Source organism: Chaetura pelagica, unplaced genomic scaffold (assembly GCF_000747805.2).
Source record: "Chaetura pelagica isolate M959 unplaced genomic scaffold, ChaPel_1.0 scaffold613, whole genome shotgun sequence".
In the NCBI taxonomy this organism is placed as follows: domain Eukaryota; kingdom Metazoa; phylum Chordata; class Aves; order Apodiformes; family Apodidae; genus Chaetura; species Chaetura pelagica.
The window spans coordinates 40,163-57,718 of record NW_009952571.1 but is presented as its reverse complement, the minus strand read 5'-3'; the positions used below and the strand labels follow the sequence as shown (position 1 = coordinate 57,718).

General features: G+C 50.0%; 1 protein-coding gene across 1 annotated transcript in view; it reads right to left on the bottom strand.

Annotated features, from left to right (window-relative positions):
* LOC104385136 (chromosome unknown open reading frame, human C15orf52) overlaps window positions 1-17,556 on the bottom strand; it is a 30,075-nt gene that overhangs the window by 12,047 nt on the left and 472 nt on the right. The window contains exons 2-5 of the mRNA XM_009993549.1: window positions 14,439-14,552; window positions 13,658-13,762; window positions 12,274-12,438; window positions 6,134-6,283 (exon numbers count right to left, since the gene is read on the bottom strand). Of these exons, the coding sequence (XP_009991851.1) occupies window positions 6,134-6,283; window positions 12,274-12,438; window positions 13,658-13,762; window positions 14,439-14,552 (534 nt within the window). The remainder of the gene's footprint in view (window positions 1-6,133; window positions 6,284-12,273; window positions 12,439-13,657; window positions 13,763-14,438; window positions 14,553-17,556) is intronic.

The following is a 17,556-nucleotide window of genomic DNA, read 5'->3' as shown; positions in this document are numbered from 1 at the left end:
GCAGCAGCGGGCGGGACACGGCCGGCACCCCGCACCCCGCACCCCGCGGGCACCAGCTCCCCAGGGCGCTCCCCAAACCCTTCCCTACAGCCCCGGCCCTTCGCAGCCCTCGCTCGCAGCCAGGCTTGCCTTTTTCCTGAGGCTGCTTCTATTTTTTTGCGTCTCAAAAGGGTCCCCGCGGAAGACAGAGAGGACCACAAAAATCTAGTTCTGCCCCCCCCCAGGAGCTGCTGTTCCTCTGTTCTGACACACCCAGGTCGTGGGGAAGCAAAACATGTTTTTCTCCTCCTTCCTCCTCTCCGCCCCCCAAATGATGAAATATGACAATGACCTTAACAGCTCCTAGTTTAATTGTTCCTGCACAGCAGGGGAAGAGCTGCACGGGAGGAACAAAAACCTGAAGGAGACAGAGAAGAGGATGGTTGTTTATCCTGAGATTTATGCAAGGAGTTCTCAGTCTCTCAGCCACAGGATGGTCTGGGCCAGGAGAGGGCAGAGTCTGTTCCTAACCAGGACACAGCCCTGGGATCCCAAATGCTTTCTCAGCCTGAGCTTGTCTGACCTCTCCCAGCCACAGTTACTGCACAAGGGTGAAGGTGCTGATGCCACCACCCAGCCCTGTTAAGCATCGTTTTGTACTAACAGTTCTCCAGACCAAAAGCTTTGACAGGCTTCAGTGTCTCTGGGCTACTTCACTGTCTTCTTATTGCAAAACTAAGTACCAACAGATGAGTTAAATTAACCTTTGGGTTCCCACTTCTCTAGGCACGTGTCAGCACCAGCAGTGGCATTTCTTCTGCTGGAGGAGACCTTTGTGAGAGCTCAGAGCTGCTTTCCAGTGCTTGGATCCCCCACTGGGCATGACCTTGGAAACTAGTGTGTGAGAGGATATTTTTTCTGACTCTTTTGAAAAATGTGCCTGCTAACTGTGCTGCCTGAAGGGAGATCAAGACTTTTCAACCACCCTTTCTGTCTCTATTGTAAAACCAAGTGTTTCTCCTGCCACAGGTTTGGTTCCTCTCCCATGCAAGCACCAGAGTCAAACTCATCTGGCTACGTCACTGAAAGCAGCTCTTCTGTCTCTTGATTACAAGCACTCATTTCTGATCTGCAATCCTGGGAAAGTCTGTTAATAAAAGGACAATTTAAAAGCCCTGAAGCCCTATCAACTGTCCATTTAAAAGATGATTTGTAACCTGCTAATTAACCATTGTGCTCCACTGGTCCTGGGCTGCTGGCTTGCAGCTCTAATGTATTAACGACCCTGAAATGCTGCCAGAGCAAGAAGTGCTTTTATAGGAAAAATGGTGCTAAACATTAGGCATTAACCCCAGCCCTACTTGCAGATTTAGGGGCTGTCAGGCAGAGGTGGGAAGAAAGGTCCCAGATGTGGCAGTTCCAAGGGAGCAGCAGGGCTGGAGGCTGTGAAGTTGCACCAGCAGAGCGACGTGCTCAGGCTAATTCCTTCTGCAAGGAGACAATTTGGTCCTCCCAGCCCTCCATGCCAACAGGGAGAGGCTTTCAGTGGGTAGAAAAAAATCAGGCTTCAAGATGTCAGGGTAATATAAGGCACTTGGGCTGTTTTGGAAAAGGAAATAAAGAGAACAGCTTGCTTTGTCTTGCATTTCCTCTCTGGCACAGCTGAGTGCTGCCAGCTGCCTTGCAGGCTGGGACGGCCCGTGGCAGCAGCCAGAAGCACCCAGGGCAGCAAGAATGGGAGAGGTTTTGTTTCTTTTTGTTGAAATTCTTTATGAATTTCAACATTATGAGCCAGAGAAAAATGTGGGATAATGAGGATGGCCATCAAATGTTTTAATAGGATAAATCTGGCAAGTGTAGAGAGGAGGAGGCAAATCTGACAGTGGCCAAGCCATTGGATGTGACTGAAAGGCAGGGTGATGGATGTGATCCCCTCAAATAACCTGGGATGAGTAGGGAACCACCTGGGGCATGAGGGGAAAAACCCCAAAGGATGGACTGTGCTGGGGCAATAAGGGGGCTAAAAGCTAATCCTCCAGTTGGGGTGGCAGCTCAGGTCCTAACACACAGCTACTCAGATGACAACACTGATACCCCATCAGGCTCTGCCAGTAGCTGATCAATTTGGGGATGAAAATGAAGTTTCTCTTTTGGAATAACAACTAATTAAAGGATAGAAAACAAAATGTGGCAAGAAAGTGCCAGTTTCCATGGTAGAAGATGAGCAGGGGTGTGTCACTGGAACATGTGCTGCTCAACATGCTCATAAATGGTCTGGAAAAGGAGCTGAATAGAGATGACAGTTTGCTGATGACACTAAATCATCCAGGGCAAAGAATGTAATTTGCCAGCAAAGAGCTGCAAAAGATCTCTTGACATTGAATGCCTGCATCATAAAATTACTGATGAAATTCAATATTGATAATAGAAAATAACTCACATGGAGAAAAATGCCCCTTCTTACATATACACACACAGTAATGAAGCCTGAACTATGATTAACACTCAGGAATGAAATTTTCGGTGCTATTGTGACTAGTTCTCTGAAAATGTTACATCAATTATTTAGAAAAAAAAAGCAAAGAAAATGTGAAGTTGCTAGGAAAAGAATAGAGAACAAGCCAGAAACATTGTTATGTCTTTGAGTATGGCTACAATACCCCACAGCCTGAGTACCATGCACAGGTCTGGTCCTTTTGTATTAAAATAATATAGTAAGAATAACACAGACACAAAGGAGGGCAACAAGAGTGATCAAAACTATAGAACTACTTCCTCACCAGACACGTCTGCACAGGGTCAGCCTCTCAGGCCTGCAGAATAGATAGCTGAAGGGAGATGTGGGTCGATTGAATCATTTATGCTTTGGGAAAGTGAACAGGGAATGATCCACGCACTGCTTCCCAGGACACAGAAATGGAGTAATCGGGTAACAATTTCCCTATTTACCAGCTGGTTTCCTGTTTTCCAGCTGGTTCCCTGTTGACCAGCTTTCCTGAAGTGCTGCAACCCTCAGCATCACACAGACTTGTCACCACAGCTGGCTGGCTAAACCCCTGCTTGGGTGGGAGAACAGAACTGCTGCATTCAACACCCCTCTGGCACCTGCTGAGCTCTTCAGGCCAAGATTATTTAACAGAGGTTTTAGACACTCTGGTATCACTAACTCTGAAGTGCTCTCTGCAGGGCAGTGTTCCAGTGCCTCCTGGAGAAACACATGGCTCTAAGGCACAGCATGTGAGACAGACTTGCCTGGTTTCAATTTTCCAAGGACTATCACTACCAGTAAAAAGAAACACTTGTATAAAACACAGCTGAAGAACAGCTGAAGTGACAGGGTGGGCCAGACCAAACCTCCCTTGACTCACCCAGGCCAAGCTGGCACAATGTGTGACATGCCAATGTGCCCTGTCACTTCAGGCCCCATCTGCTTCTGTCACTGATCCTGGGAAAAGGCTGACCTGGTGTGGATGAGAGAAAGCAGCTTCCAGAGGTGACCATGAGATCCAACCATTAAACTTTCTTACAGCCACATCCTTTTGTCATGTTGTGAGGTGCCTGTGTGCTGAGAGCTGATTGTTGTCCTGGCTGTTGTAGCTGCTGTCTGAAGTTACACATTAAAATGACAATATGAAGATACCCTCACTAACTAGGGGTGGAAATGGCCTGAGCAGTCTAGGGAAATCACTGGGAACAAGGAAATCTCCTGGGCTCAGCTGGACTCTGAAACATATCCAGCTGGTAACAGGTATTAGAAACTAGAGTTTCAAAAACATAGGTTTGTTTTTTTCTAAATTACAAAAAGACTTAAAAGAACAAACACTCCTATGAAAGCCCATTGTCCAACCTTGCACAAAAGCCCATGTTTCCAATAAGCTCAGGGAGGTGCTCACCAGCCCTGCCACTCCCCAGCTACCAAGCTGCTGCCTCTCTGCTTGCTCCCTGCCTCCTGGGCAGTTTGGGAGGGAAAAGGTTCTGGAGAGCACCCTGCCTTCCAGGGAGCAGCAAGCCCCCATCCTGCTCCCTGAGAGCTCCCCAGAGGCTGGGGGAGACCTGCTTCAAGGCTCAGCAACTGGAAGCAGGAGACAGTTTTTCTGTGCCAGCAAGAAGCATGGTGCTGTCACTAAACAGGTCTTGCCAGCAACATTAGTCAAGATTGCTGCTCAGCCAGGATATCCAGACAGGCAGAGGATCAGGGGACCAAGCAAAACTCATCTTTCCCCCCAGTCTTAAGTAGAGTTGAGGGCACATACTGCTCCTCCATAGTGTTGCTTGATAGCAGGAGTTACATGAAGCCTCTGTGGCTCTCCTGTGCTCCTGACAGAGACTCTCCCCTTGTTCAGCCAAGGTGTGAAGGCAACAAATGGATCTGCACAGTCCTTCTGTCCTTCAGCCCTGTGGCCCTGAGCACCCAGCACCCCACAGGCCTCCAGCACAGCCTGCTGCTGCCAGGAGGGTGCCTGGGTCTCAGCCCCACCCTCTGCCAGCTGAGCCACACATTTGGATTGAGGGGGAAAACTTGAAATGAGCTTTGGTATCTGAGGAGGAGCAGCACAGAGTTGTTTGCATTCCTGGGGATTATCAGGATTACCTTCTAGCCCAGGCTGTGAGAAGGAGACCAGGGTGGCTGTGTACAAGTGGGGAAAGGCAGGTTGACAGAGTTATGTGAGCTCCTTGCACTGCCACATGGAGGTAATGGCATTCCCTGGGAATGAATTGAAAGGAATCATACTGCAGGGGGAGCTGAAAGTAGCAGGAACAAGACCCAAGACACCAACTTCTGCTGAATCACCAAAATCAAATCTGTGAGGCATAAGGGCCTCTTTGCCAGCCTGCAACTAAAGCATCAGCTCTTCAGTGGCTCATGTAAGAAGGTGCAGGCAGGTCAGACCAGGGCTACCCTCATGCACACTCTGAAGCTAACTGCTTTGGAGCCAACATGAGCAAGGTCCACCACATGGACCCTCAGCCTCCAATTTCATGTTCCCTAATAAAAGCACATGAGATATTGTCTTCCCAGGGCTGTCTGTGCGCTTAAACTCAGGTTCTGAAGCCAAAACCTAGGCACTCTTGCTGCTGCTCTCTCCTAGCACAGCCCTAGCCTTGAAGGGCTCAGCCATCAGTGTTTCAACAAGCCCAGCAAGAGCAGAAGTGGACATCCTTGCCCTGCAATCTCAGAATGACACTGGCAGCCTCAAGGAGAGTTACAGCACAGGCATGGCCAGGTCTCATCTTACCATCATGTCTTGGGTGTGTTTGTGGTGCCTAGACTGAAATGGGTGACCCCTGCCATGCAAACCTCTGGTGAATGGAGAGTTACTGGTGGCTCAACCAGGCAGCTTTTGTGAGGTTTATGGCATCCAAAAAATTGCCTGGTATCCATGAGAAAGGAGCAAATGGGCTCTCAGCCCAGGTAAATTCTGGGGAGGAGGAGAAACTGAAGATGAATGTGGGCAGTTAGCAGATGGATGGCTGCTGTCCCAAAGAGGGTCCTGCATAGGTGTCCCAGCGGTCCTGGGTGTGTTTGGCAGCTACACTGTTTTCCTTCACAGTCTTTGCTGACCCTGTTTGCTGCAGGCATTCTTACTTATCTGTGCTAACTCTCAAACAGGAAAATATCACATGCCTCGGTGTGTGTAAAGAGGAAGGTATTTGCAAAGAAGTATTTGAAATATGTTTCAAAGATTAACCAAGTTGAGCCAGCTCACCCAGTAGGTTATGGCCAGGCAGAAGCAGATCTTGTCCAGCTCTGTTACCTTTTAAGTTGTGCAGTGAGACAAGTGGACCGTGCTCCTGGCTCTGCTGTGTGGCCCCAACAAGAAGCTGGGAAGAGCCAGAGGGAGATTCATGCCCTGTATCTGGCAGGGCTTCCATGGATCCTCCCAGAACAATCTGGTATGTCTTCTGGACCCAGTATGTTTCAGAGCCTGCTAGCTCTAGCTGGGGTCACAGAGAAGGGAAAGTATTGTGGCCTTTCCTCTTCCCCAGTGATGGAAGCCAGAGAGCTTTGGGGTGATAGGCTCCTCACTGTTAATACAGAGCCTCTCCCAGTGTCCTGTTCCTGGGCTCACTCCTGACCTGCCCCCATGGCCCTGCTGGTGCCCACACCACCCGTGGGTGCCCGTTGCAGTCCAGCCATTTGCAGTGCACTTACTTTTTCCTTGTTGTCCATGGTGATGGCAATCTGCATCCTCCTCCCCCTTCGGAAAGCCACCAGCTGCTCTGTCCCTTCCTCCCCCAGGTCAGGCGCCCTGCCCGGGCCGGGGAAGCTCTCGCTGCGCTTCTCGCTGACGATCCGCTTGCCCTGAAAGGAACAGGAGTTCATGGCAGCTCCACCAGTCCTGCCCCGTGCCCTCCTAGGAGAGAAGGCCACCCCCAGACTGAAAAGGATTTTGGTTAGCCTTCCTGCTTCATACAGCTGCCAACCTGCTTCCAGGGATGTGGAACATTCCACAGGCATGTTTAACTGAGCGCAGGTGAGGTGGGGTGGGAGCTCCCCTGCTCAGATGCTCTGCAGCATGAGCACTGACTGACATTTTGCTTTTGGAGTCATCTTGCATTTGTGTCTTTGAAACAAATGTGAAGTTGTCTTCTCACCAAACAACATGTCCCAGTACATGTGAGGTTGCATTGGAGCAGAAGCCTAGAGGGTGGAAGAGAGGGGAACAGTGGTGTTCTCTCCAACCTTGCCTATGAAGCAGTTACTACCCTGACCTGTCTTAACACTTGATAATTTATCCTTTTCATAGTCACTGTGTGTTCATATTTCTGGAATGATTTATTCAGCAGTGGAATAGCTTAGAAAACTAATCTATAAACCCCTTGAACAACGGCAGTTTACCCCTTTCAGATATTATTTCCAGCTGTCTGTATCAGTTCATGACTTCACTGCACAGATTTACATCTGGTTCTTATTTTGTTAATCATCTTTGTTGCTGGCTGAGCTCCTGCCAGTGCCCTCTGCCATCACTTCCACATGAGCACATCTTTTGTACAAAAACACATACTTTTTCTCATTTAAAAGTATCATTTTTCTGTCTCATCATGTGCTTTTCTATTTTTGCCTTACAAGGCAATGAGAGACTTCATAAGTCATCTCCATCTTTATCTGGTCTTTTTCTTTTATCTTCATCTTTGTGAGTCCTCTGCTCAACTTTACCAGGGATGAACCAACCTCAGAAACTTCTGCCTCTAAAGAATGGAATCCTTTCCTTTGTTTTTCTCCTTGGACTTCCACACTTACTGGAGTCTTGATTTCAGAGGAGCTCAAGATCTCCAAGTGAACTCCCGTGAAACCTGGGAACTCTGTTGCTACGAACTTGATTTCAAAAACAAACAGCACACACTGACCTCTGTTTTTTGTGGAATTCTTGCAAGTATCCATCAATTTGCCCTGACATATGATATCAAGATGCCTCTCTCATTAGCCTCATCCTCACTTGGCTCTGCCAGCAGTGCAGATGTGAGCATGGAGGGAGCCCTGCTGCAGATGGCCTCAGTTAGCAAGGCTTCCTAACTATCATCAATGTTTTAGGAGGTGCTGAAGCATATTTCCAGCATCAGACCTTTAGTCTCCTGTTCATTCTCCCTTCACATCTGTGTAACTTTGCTGTCTCAGTAGAGACAGTTCTTGAGTTAGTCTGATGCAGGCGAGAAGAGGAGTGTGTCCCTCAGAGCCCTTGGTTCTGTCTGAGCTCTGTGGACATGGTGGGAACCTTTGTGTCCATTCCCTTGAGTGTGTCCAGCTCTGGGTTTAGTTTTCAGCTGTAGCTCCTAACCAGCCTTTGCTATTTCTCCTCTTCTTGAAATCACTGGAGCCACGTTGGGTTCAAAGCAAGGACCTGCTGCCAATCTGCTCAGTGCCATTCTAGAACATTCCATGTTCTCTCTGTGTTTGTGTCACTGCAGCCTCCTGCTGGAACTGCTGCTGGGGACCCTGTGTGTATAAGCACACCCATGTGTGCAGATGTAGGCAAGTATTGAATTTAATGTGCAAGTATGAATTTAGTAACTTTGCCTGTTTCCTGCAGCTCTGGCTTTTCTACAACCGGAACCAGGTGGTACAGACCAGAATCCAGCCCTGGGCAGCCACGGAGCTCACAAGCATTTAGGTCTTGGCTCTTAGGCACCTGCTTCTGAATGAATGGCCTCGTGTCCAAGGGTCACATGTTCCCATTGCCAGTGCAAACACAGGATGTTTTAAAATGAAAAGAATATTTAAAATCCTGTTTATGTTCTATTTTATTCCTAAATTCCACTGAAGCTGGAGACTGAAGTCAGACCAGGATTCCTGCTTGCAGCCCAAGAACCACATGTGGTTTGTCCTTATGTCAGTGCAAATCAATCCCAACGGGCGTGGGTGGGAGAAGATTTAACCTTTTGAATTGACCATCTTGGTCTTGTGTTTCAGACCACAGAGGAAAATTTGAAGCTGCAAATGTCTCCTGCCATCCCCTCTGGGTTCATGGGGCAGTGTCTGCAGCCACAAGAGTATCCTCTGGTCTCAGTCTTGCTGGCAATTATGCTGAGAAGATCTAGTAGCTCAAATCCACTTCATTAACGTGGTCCTTTTAGGAAGTTACTGAGTATCAGCACTAAGGGGCCAGGCTGGTGCTCCTGCCTTGTGATAAACTCAGGCAAGTGCAGCTTTATTTCACTCTTCCATTAAATCTTCTGTAAAGGGACATCTCTTACATGGTAGCTTGCAAAGTTATGCCAACTGAATCACATGTTTTCCAGATACATGGGCAAATACTTCCCATTGTGATAGGACAGCAGTGAAAAGTGGAATCTTGTCAGCTGCTCTGAAAACCTGAGCCTGTCTATTTACACTTTCTTGCACAGCTAGAAAATAGCATGAGCAGGACATAAGCCTCAAAGTGCACTATGGGGTCTACAGAGAGGTGGCCATCAGGTATTAAAAGTCCCAGTGGGAAGGCTGGCATGTTGGCAAAGCCGTTAACACTTGCAGTTTATTGAGCAGATGGCAGGGAGGACCCGAGGCTGATAGAGGAGGTGCCTGTTTAGCAGAGCTGGGATGGCTAGACAGATCCAGGCTGGGAGACCTCCAGCTCTTCTAGGGAATACCCTCCTTGCCTGCCCCCCTTGCTCCCCATATTGCTCTGGCTAAGATGCAATGCCTGAAGGCACGTGCTGCTAAATGTGCCAATGTTTGTCTTCTTCAGCTTGTTTGTCATTTCAAGAAGATCAGAGACTTCCTAGATTGCTTGTCCCACATTGGGACACCCTGGCTCCCAAGGTGAGGGGTGCCAGATGAGGCAAGCACCCATGCACAGACCACCAGAGCCTGGCAGAGCCACCTCTTCCCCTCCACAGGGCCCGTCCTACTCACTCCCTGCCTGTAGGAGATGTGAAACTGGCACTGGCCATTTAGCTGCAGCCAGACAAAGCTACACCACTTCCTTGCAGCAACAGACTGAGAAACTGCAGTGAGAAGTGCCCATCTGATGTCTGGGGGACACCCTAGGTTGCAAAGGGAGGGTTAAAAATGCCTATCTGAGGAGCATCAGGGAAAAGAACATGGGGGTGAAAGGAAAACCCTGGACTTCTGTCCAGTTTATGCAGTTTTCCAGCTGCCTTTCCTTTGGGGCTTCTCTCTTTACAGTGACTTGGGATATTTAGGGCTGAATGTAAATGGATTTCTGCACAGCCCAGCCCCTCTGCTGCTTGGACCTTGCCATGGCCATGGGAAGGATGGTGATGGCCCATTTAGTAACCCTAGCACCACTGAGCAGGTCTCTCTGAGGACACTTGGTGAAGCTTTGCTCAGTGGGAAGCTGAACCAAGTATCCTTTCTTAATCTTCAGCAGCCCAGAGGATTCCTGAATAGGGCAGCAGCGATAAATAAGCTTGTACTTTAGATGATATAAAAACCATTTTTTGTCCAGAATCCTAATCTCTCTCTCTCACCCACTACAGTCCCCTGCCCTTCCTACTCATTTGCTTTGGGAACTACATTTAAAGCCACTAAAGGAAGGCTCTGGACTGATGCCACTGGAACATTCACCAATACATCAGTTTTCCCCTGTCATCAAGTCAGGCTGCTGGGTTGTGCTTTACACCAACAGCCAGGAGACCACGGGGGGCTGTGAAAGGTGCTTAATGCAAGCCCATTCACCCATACCATACAGCAGGGAACTCAGGGCGAGTTTTCACAGAGTTCTGCATTTCCAGCAGAATAAATCTCAGAGGTCTGTTAACTGGCCACGCTGCAAAACCCCAGCACGGATTTCAAGGCCAAAATGTGATTTAGCTCCCACTGCTTTGTGCTAAGACAAATCCCTACCTAGGGACTTGAATTCTGAGCTATAGGTTATGGAAAAGCTCCAGGGGTCACAGCCTGTCTTCAAGAGCCTCTCCCTCTGCAAATGCCATTGCTTCAAATAGGACACCCCATGCAGAGCTGCAGCGCCAGGAGAGACCTTGGAGGAGACCCTTAAGTATCTCATTGGTAAGGGTCAGGCAGTGATGAGGGTGGTTAGATTTCTATGTACTCTATTCTAAGAAAAAGCAGCATTTTCCCCTGCGCATCAGGAGGTGGTTTGATTGTGCTGGAATGAGACTTCATCTGAAGGGGATGTTTGTGCTCCTGGTAATCTATCAGGATAATCTATCAGGGAAATGACAGGCCTCAGTCCCTTTCTCCTGAACTATCACTGAAAGGTGCATTATTTCCTAAATTATTCAGTTCCTTGAAGATAACATATAATGACTTTATAATGGCACAGTGACTGTGGCCTATTTCTTCATGGAAAGAAAGGGTAACTAGGTCATGGAGAAGCAGAAATGAAAAGGTATTCGAGGCACAAAACCAGAAAAATATTTCCAAGCTGCCTCAGAGGGAGGAATGGCTCTCTGCCCTTTGTTTACAGCCAAGGCTTTCAGCACTCCTACCCCAAAGCACCAGGGTAGCAGGAAGGGTGGAGTTTCATTCCATTACCCTGGGGAATGTCTTTGGCTTGGACCTCAGTACAAAAAAGCCTGCTCTTGACTCGTGGACCAAACCCCTTGCTGTGCCTAAGAGAGGACCTGGGGGAGCATCATTTAGTGCCACTCTTTCCTTTTCCCAGCTCTGCCGAGAGGGAGGAGCTGTCCTTGTCCAGCCCCGTGTCTCAGGGCCAGCTGAGGCTTTCTGTCTCCTTCACACCCCAGTGGTCAGCACAGAGGGGCTGTGCTCACCTGGGTGTTGTGACTCCCGTTGTCTCACCAGTGTCTCTTTAGTCTTAATCAATGAAGAGGTGATTGGCTCTTGTATTCTTTTGGAGCAGCAAGAAACATCACCTGCAGCAATAACCTGCCTCCAGAGACTCACTAACAGGAGAGCTCCCTTCACTTCCAGTGCAGGTGTGTCTGTGCATGCAGATACATTTTTCCAAAGCAGGTGACACTTCTGATCCTGGCTCCTCACTGGCCAAACTCACTCACTCCACTGAGAACAAGATCAGCCCCCTGAGACACACTCCAAGTGAAGAAAACGAGAGCATGAAGCTCATCCAGGCACGTACTTCCTCAGCCATGCTGCCAGGACCAGCTGCCAAAGCTTTATCAAACCCTTCCTGGCAAATCAGCCCTGAGATGCCAAAGCTGCCACCAGGATCCTTGCACCCAGAGGCACAGATTCCAGCAGGGATGGGGCAGAGCCCAGGAGGGGGTGGCTGGGGATTCAAAGAACGCAGTGGCGTTTTCAATTACTTTTGCCTTTTCACACAGTTCTTAATTAAGTCTGCAAACACTAGGTCACATTTTCTGCCCATCACATTGGAAGCTGCAGCAGATACTCATGTCACTCTGTTTTTCCTTCGGCATTTAGGAATTTCTGGAATACAGTACCAGGGAGAAATGATGCTGGTTTTACCACCAAACACCACCGCCTCCCTGGGGAACAGCTGGGACATAAACCTGTCTGAGCTCCCATTTATTTCCATCCCCTTTCCAACAAACCTGCTGGTGGCCCAGGAAGACAACAAGGTGACTCATGGCACAGAAAGGGAACTGGCCACTCGGCTGGATGGAGCCACTGGGAGGCTTAGCTAGGCCTGAGGGGTGATCCCTGTGAATCAGGCATGGGAAGAAAAGTGTGTGGCACCTTGAGATGAAGACTGAGGCTGTGCTGAAGGACTGAGAAATAAGAAAAGGAGCAGGAAGGGAACGATTCCCTTGGGAGACAAGACACCAGGGGACACACTGAGCAGGAAGCTGAAGTGAGAGGTGGAACAGAAGCCCCTTTGTAAGTCAGGAGACTGCAGTGTAAGAGGAATCCCCTTCCCTACTCACCTTGGCTTTGTTGTCCATGGTAACAGCCAGCTGCATCCTCTTCCCCATCCTGAATGTGAACATATGATCTGCTTCCTCCTCCTCCTCTTCTTCCTCACTGCCAATGGCAAACCCAGGGCTCGTAGGACAGGGGCTCACCCATTTCTCACTCACCACCCTTTTGTCCTGGAAAATGAAACACTTTTGTTAGCAAATCCAGGCCCCTGGGCTCACCAGTGGGATTCCCTTCCCCAACACACCTGCAGGCCAGCAGGGAGGCCAGCTACAGAGAAGGCAGGCCTTGCCCTGGGGAAGCCTTCTGTGCCCAGCATGGAGCTGTGACATTCCTAGGGAACAAGGGGCTCCTTGTCTGCTCAGCAGCAAAACCCACAACTAGAGCGGGTCTGGAAAATCCTTTGCACTTACAAATCTGACATTTCAGCCTAAAATGCCAGAGTTATAGGAAACAAATGTCATCCTCTTTCTGCAGCACTCTGAGTTAGCTCGGGAAAGCCTAAGTCCTGAAGGAGATGGCCTTGGAGGCCAAGTGGATGGCTCCTGAGGGTGGTGCTCACCATCGAGAGGGCTGGGCTATCTTGTCCATAGTGTTCAGTCTGGGTAATTGCATCTTTCAGGTCCTGTATGAGAGAAAAATGTGTGCAACAGAGCACCTCCAGAGTACAGCGAGGGCCGGGCGAGCTGGGGAAGTGAGGGATGCACCAGGCTGGCTCTAACAGCCCAGTGCTGCAGCCTGTGCAGGGGGAGGCTGGGCTGGCTCAGCACCACCCAGCTCCAGCAGACCTCTTCAGTCAGGGTCACAGCAGGACTGGCTGGGGGTTACCAAGCCCCACACTTCCAGGAGGGGTGGACAGGGCTTATCAGACACAGATTTGGTCCAGTTGGGAAGGAAGTCTGGGACTTGCAACCTCTGCCCCAGTTGTGGGGAGCTCCAGAGCAACCAAGAGGTCCTTGTTTTGCTCACTCACAAAGCCTGAGGAGATCATGACACTGCCCAGCCTACAGGCACCCTGAGAGGTGTTCCTGATGCCCCTGGTGACACACACACACCTGGGAGGTTCTGCCTACACATTTGCTGCAATGTTGACTCCTGGGACCCAGCCAGGACCAAGCATAACTGTTCACACATTCATCCATTTGCCTGTTAATTCTGTGTGTTTGGGCAGAGGTTCCTGGGCATGGCTGGAGATTCATGCTGAACAGGTAAAATTACTTTGAGCACACAACACAACCCTGCAGAGTTTTCACATCCTTTTGTGAGGGCTTTGGAGCCATGGCCTGTGCCTGGAAAAGCTTTGCTGTGGAGGCTTTCTCGTTCAGAAATGTCACTTTGCTGAGGTAGGACTGGAGTGGGAGCTGGCCCTGCTGAAGGAGAGGCAGCACTTACATTGTGAGCCTTGGTGATGGTAATAGTGAGTCCATCCTGCTTGGGTCTCCTGGAGGTAACTGCCATCCCCTCCTGCTCAGCTCGCTTCTTGTCCTCTTCTATTTCCTGAAACGTGGATAGATTCTTATCATCTGCCTGTGCCTGGATGTCTACAGATGCCCATTTTCCTGTTTAGGATTTCTCCTAAATGGACCCACCCCTTCTCCAAGAACTTGTGTCCCATCCATGTACCCTTGCTGTGACCTGCATTAACTGTCCCTCTGCCACAGGCACCTTAGTAAACCTCTTGTGGACACAAGAGTCTTTTGTGGGCTCTGGTCTCAGCACACACGGAGTGGGAAGCAAGAACAGAGGACAGGGGTCCCCCTCCTGTCAGGCAGGGAAGATGATCAGTCTGAGTTTTGTGAAATATTGGATATAGGACATGTGAAGAGGCTGGAAGACACACCAGGCCTGCAGAAAGGGGAGGATGTGCACAAGACCCATGGTCCCTTGGCTATTCTGGGGCCAGTATGAAGTCATGGGAAAGGTGTGATGCAGAGAGAGGAAAACAGCAGGGTGAGAGGAGATGCTGCAGCAGCCAGGCAAGCATCAGCCAGCCTGCTTGCCACTCCAATCCAGGGGCTGGAGCTAAAGGCAGAGCTCTGCCCACCTGCTCCGAGGGCTTCCCCGTGCAAAAATGGCACCAACGAAAAGGTCACCCAAACACTGCTGGCCAACTTCTTCACATTGTTTCAGACTCCCAGAGGGAGCTGGGGAAGGCCAGACCCTGCAGACTCACCTGGTACCTTCTGATGAGCGCCTCGTTCTTCTTCCGCAAAGCCAGGATTTTCTTATCGAGTTCAACATCTTTCTGCTCTTTCTTCCTCAACACTGCATCATCCACAGCAGCATCCTAAAAACAGGAGGAGCAAAGATCTCCTCAGTCATCACACCAGTGGGATGAAACCTGTTCCTTCTGCTTGGACAGGGTGGGAAGTGGAAGAGACCTTCCCCACCATTTCTCTCCTTGGTTCTCCATTAAAAAGAATATTGTGTCTTGGAAGCAATTTTTCCTCATAGAACTGACCTATTCTTCTACAGTTGTTGTTCAGCAATGAGCAAAAAGCTGATGTCTCACTGTGATAGCTGTCAGTAGGCTTCAGAGTTAACACTCAGCTTAGCTGCATGCAGGAAATGACACCTCTCCCTGCTGTTGGCTCAGGTATTCTCAGGCACATCAGTTCCCCTCCATTTACATTCCGAGAGCACCTTGGTTACCACAGGGATAACAAATTGGATTTCTTAAACTCTAGTGACAAGCAGTGTCTAGTGAAAACTACTGCAGATGGGTATCAGCAGCAGCAAGCTGATCCATGTTGTCCAGACTCTGCCCAGTGTTTGCATGAAGACCAAGGTGACCAGGCTGAGATCTCCAAGGCACTACACGTTTATTTTTAAACAGCACTTTTGTGCTCTCCTTATGAGCATGGGATCTGCACACTGCAGAGATCTCATGCTCCCTCTCTTCTGCTCACACAGAGAGCAGGAAAAGATGAAGTGAGACTGGGGCTCCTTCTGGAGACATCAAGTTGGCTTTTGTCTGGTCCTAACAAGGTCACCAGAGAAAAAAGAGGAGCAGCAGAGGCCAGGAGGAGGGGATGAAGGGGTCCTGTCTAACACAGTCCTTCCTCAGTTGATCAAGCATGCAGTGAGAAGCACAGAGCTTGAAGGCAAAGAGTAAAACCTCAGATGCTAAAGTCTTTGACTCTGCTCAACGCTCCCAGGTCTGTTTGTGAAGTCTGTCCAGCGATGTACAGGAGCTCCAGCCTCCTGAAGATCTACATGTTTATAGTGTGCCAGTGTATCAAAGAGGCACAAATGAAACTGAGCTTTGATTTCTTGTGTGTCATGTAGCATTTTGCCTGGATGGGAATAACTTGCTCATCTGAAAGTACAAGGTTTTAGATGAGCTGCAGGAATTGCCTCCTTAACATGGGAAGGTTTTCAGCTACCTGGGAGATGGACACCAAGTAAGAAAATGGGTATGTTTGATCAGCTGGCCCTATGGAAAGTAGTTCCAGGTAACACGTGGGATTTCAGCCAGGGGTTGGCATCACTGCTCTTCCAAAAGTGTCACAGGCCTCCTGGGAACCAGGACTCCCAAATCTTACCCTGTGTACATGACCAGCATTCACTTTCCAAGGAAGGGATCCAGCTGCTGAACTACCACACATCCCTGCAGCCCTAGGGCTTCCTTTCAGGGCCTTTGCATGGGAAAAGAAAACCCAAACTAACTACATTTCAGCTCTGATCAAGCAGACCTGTGCTTGACCTGCAAAGAATAGGGCCATGGATGGGGGGAGAAGTCTGCCTAGGTAATGTTCTTTGGAGAAAAGGGACTAAAGGTTGAAAAGATGATACCATCACAGAGGAGGTGTGTTGGATGTCAGGAACCAGAGAGGGGGAAGGCAGGAAAACCAGTTTGCTCAAGCAGACCTCAGATCCTGCACTAGCAGATCTGCACTGGTACCCCTGGTGGGGGGTATTTTATCAGTGTTCTGCCCAGACACAGCCACACACCTGTGCTCAGGTAGAACAACAGGGACATTTAAACCAACTCCACACATTCTTCTGCTGGACAATGGGATTTTGTCAAGGTCAGTGGGAGAACGAAACAGGCTCTGCCGTTGCCATCAGTCCTCTGGGGAGGCAACAGGTGAGTATATTGTACATGTGGGTGGATACACTTTCATGGCCATTTTGCAAGGCTGATTAAAGCTGAATTCAGTGTTTACCTGAACAGAAGCTGTTTTGCGAGCGCTAAATTGGCAGGTTTGCTGAGTGCTGGGGTGTTGGCTGCTCCGGGGTGGGATCAAAGTGGTGCATGCCCTCAAACACACCCCTTTCATCTTCCAGTTCCTTTGAAGGACGGCTGACAGAGCTACCGGCTCAGGGAGAATTTAATAATTCCTGCAGAGATTGTATTTGTTGCCCTTCTCTTTTCAAAGGCAGAAGATGGAGCAGACCTGCCAGGCTGCCCTCCCTCCCCGCGCTCGTCAGCGTTTTGTCAACGTTGCAGCACAGCTAGTGTGGGGGGGTCTCTCCATTTCCAGCTAGAAACAAGTCACTGGGAGGCAAGTTTTGCTGGCATTCAGCTGTTCTCCCCCCCCTTTATAAATGAAGCCATTAACCTGTTTCTCTTTGCACGATCTGACCCAGCGATGCTGGGGAGCTGGGGCAGGGGGGGAGAGGTGGTCCCTGGGGTGGTGGGGCAGCCTGGGGGTTCTCAGCAGCCTTTGGGGCCCACGCAGCAGCTGCCCGGGGCTCACCCATTGTCCAGTTAAGCCAAGTCAGCGTTTGCTGGTCAGCCAGCGCCCCGAGCCAGGCAGGGGGGGCTGTGCCCTCTGCTCTCCCTCTGGAACGAGTCCCCAGCCCCTGCTGAAGCTGATGTTTGGGATGAAAAGTGGCTCCGCCGTGCCCTCCCCGGAGCCAAGCTCTTCCGGGGAGCCAAGGTGCCCGTATGTCACAGGGACAGGGAGTTATAAATGGCTTTGGCAGAACAAACGTGCCATGGCTTGGAACCAGGGAGCAGCCGAGCCCGGTGCCTCCTGGATAGCAAGGCACAGCGAGGGAGCTGCAGAACCAGAGGCCTCTTTCTATCCCGAAATGAAAATGTCACAGCAGGAGAAAGGGAAAGCGAGAGGCTTCGTGCTTCAGTTCAGCGAGGGCACCTCCCTCTGTGACCCCCGCGCCTGGGTGGCACACGCACCGTCCTGGGGAGCCACAGGGACACCTCGCTCCAGGCTGGCTCTGCCCGCAGTGTTTGCCCACACAGTTCCACGGTCGCCTCCTTCTAAGGCCAGAGACCTCGGAGGCAGAGGGGTTGGAAAAGCCAGCAAGACAGAAGGCGGGGGGGG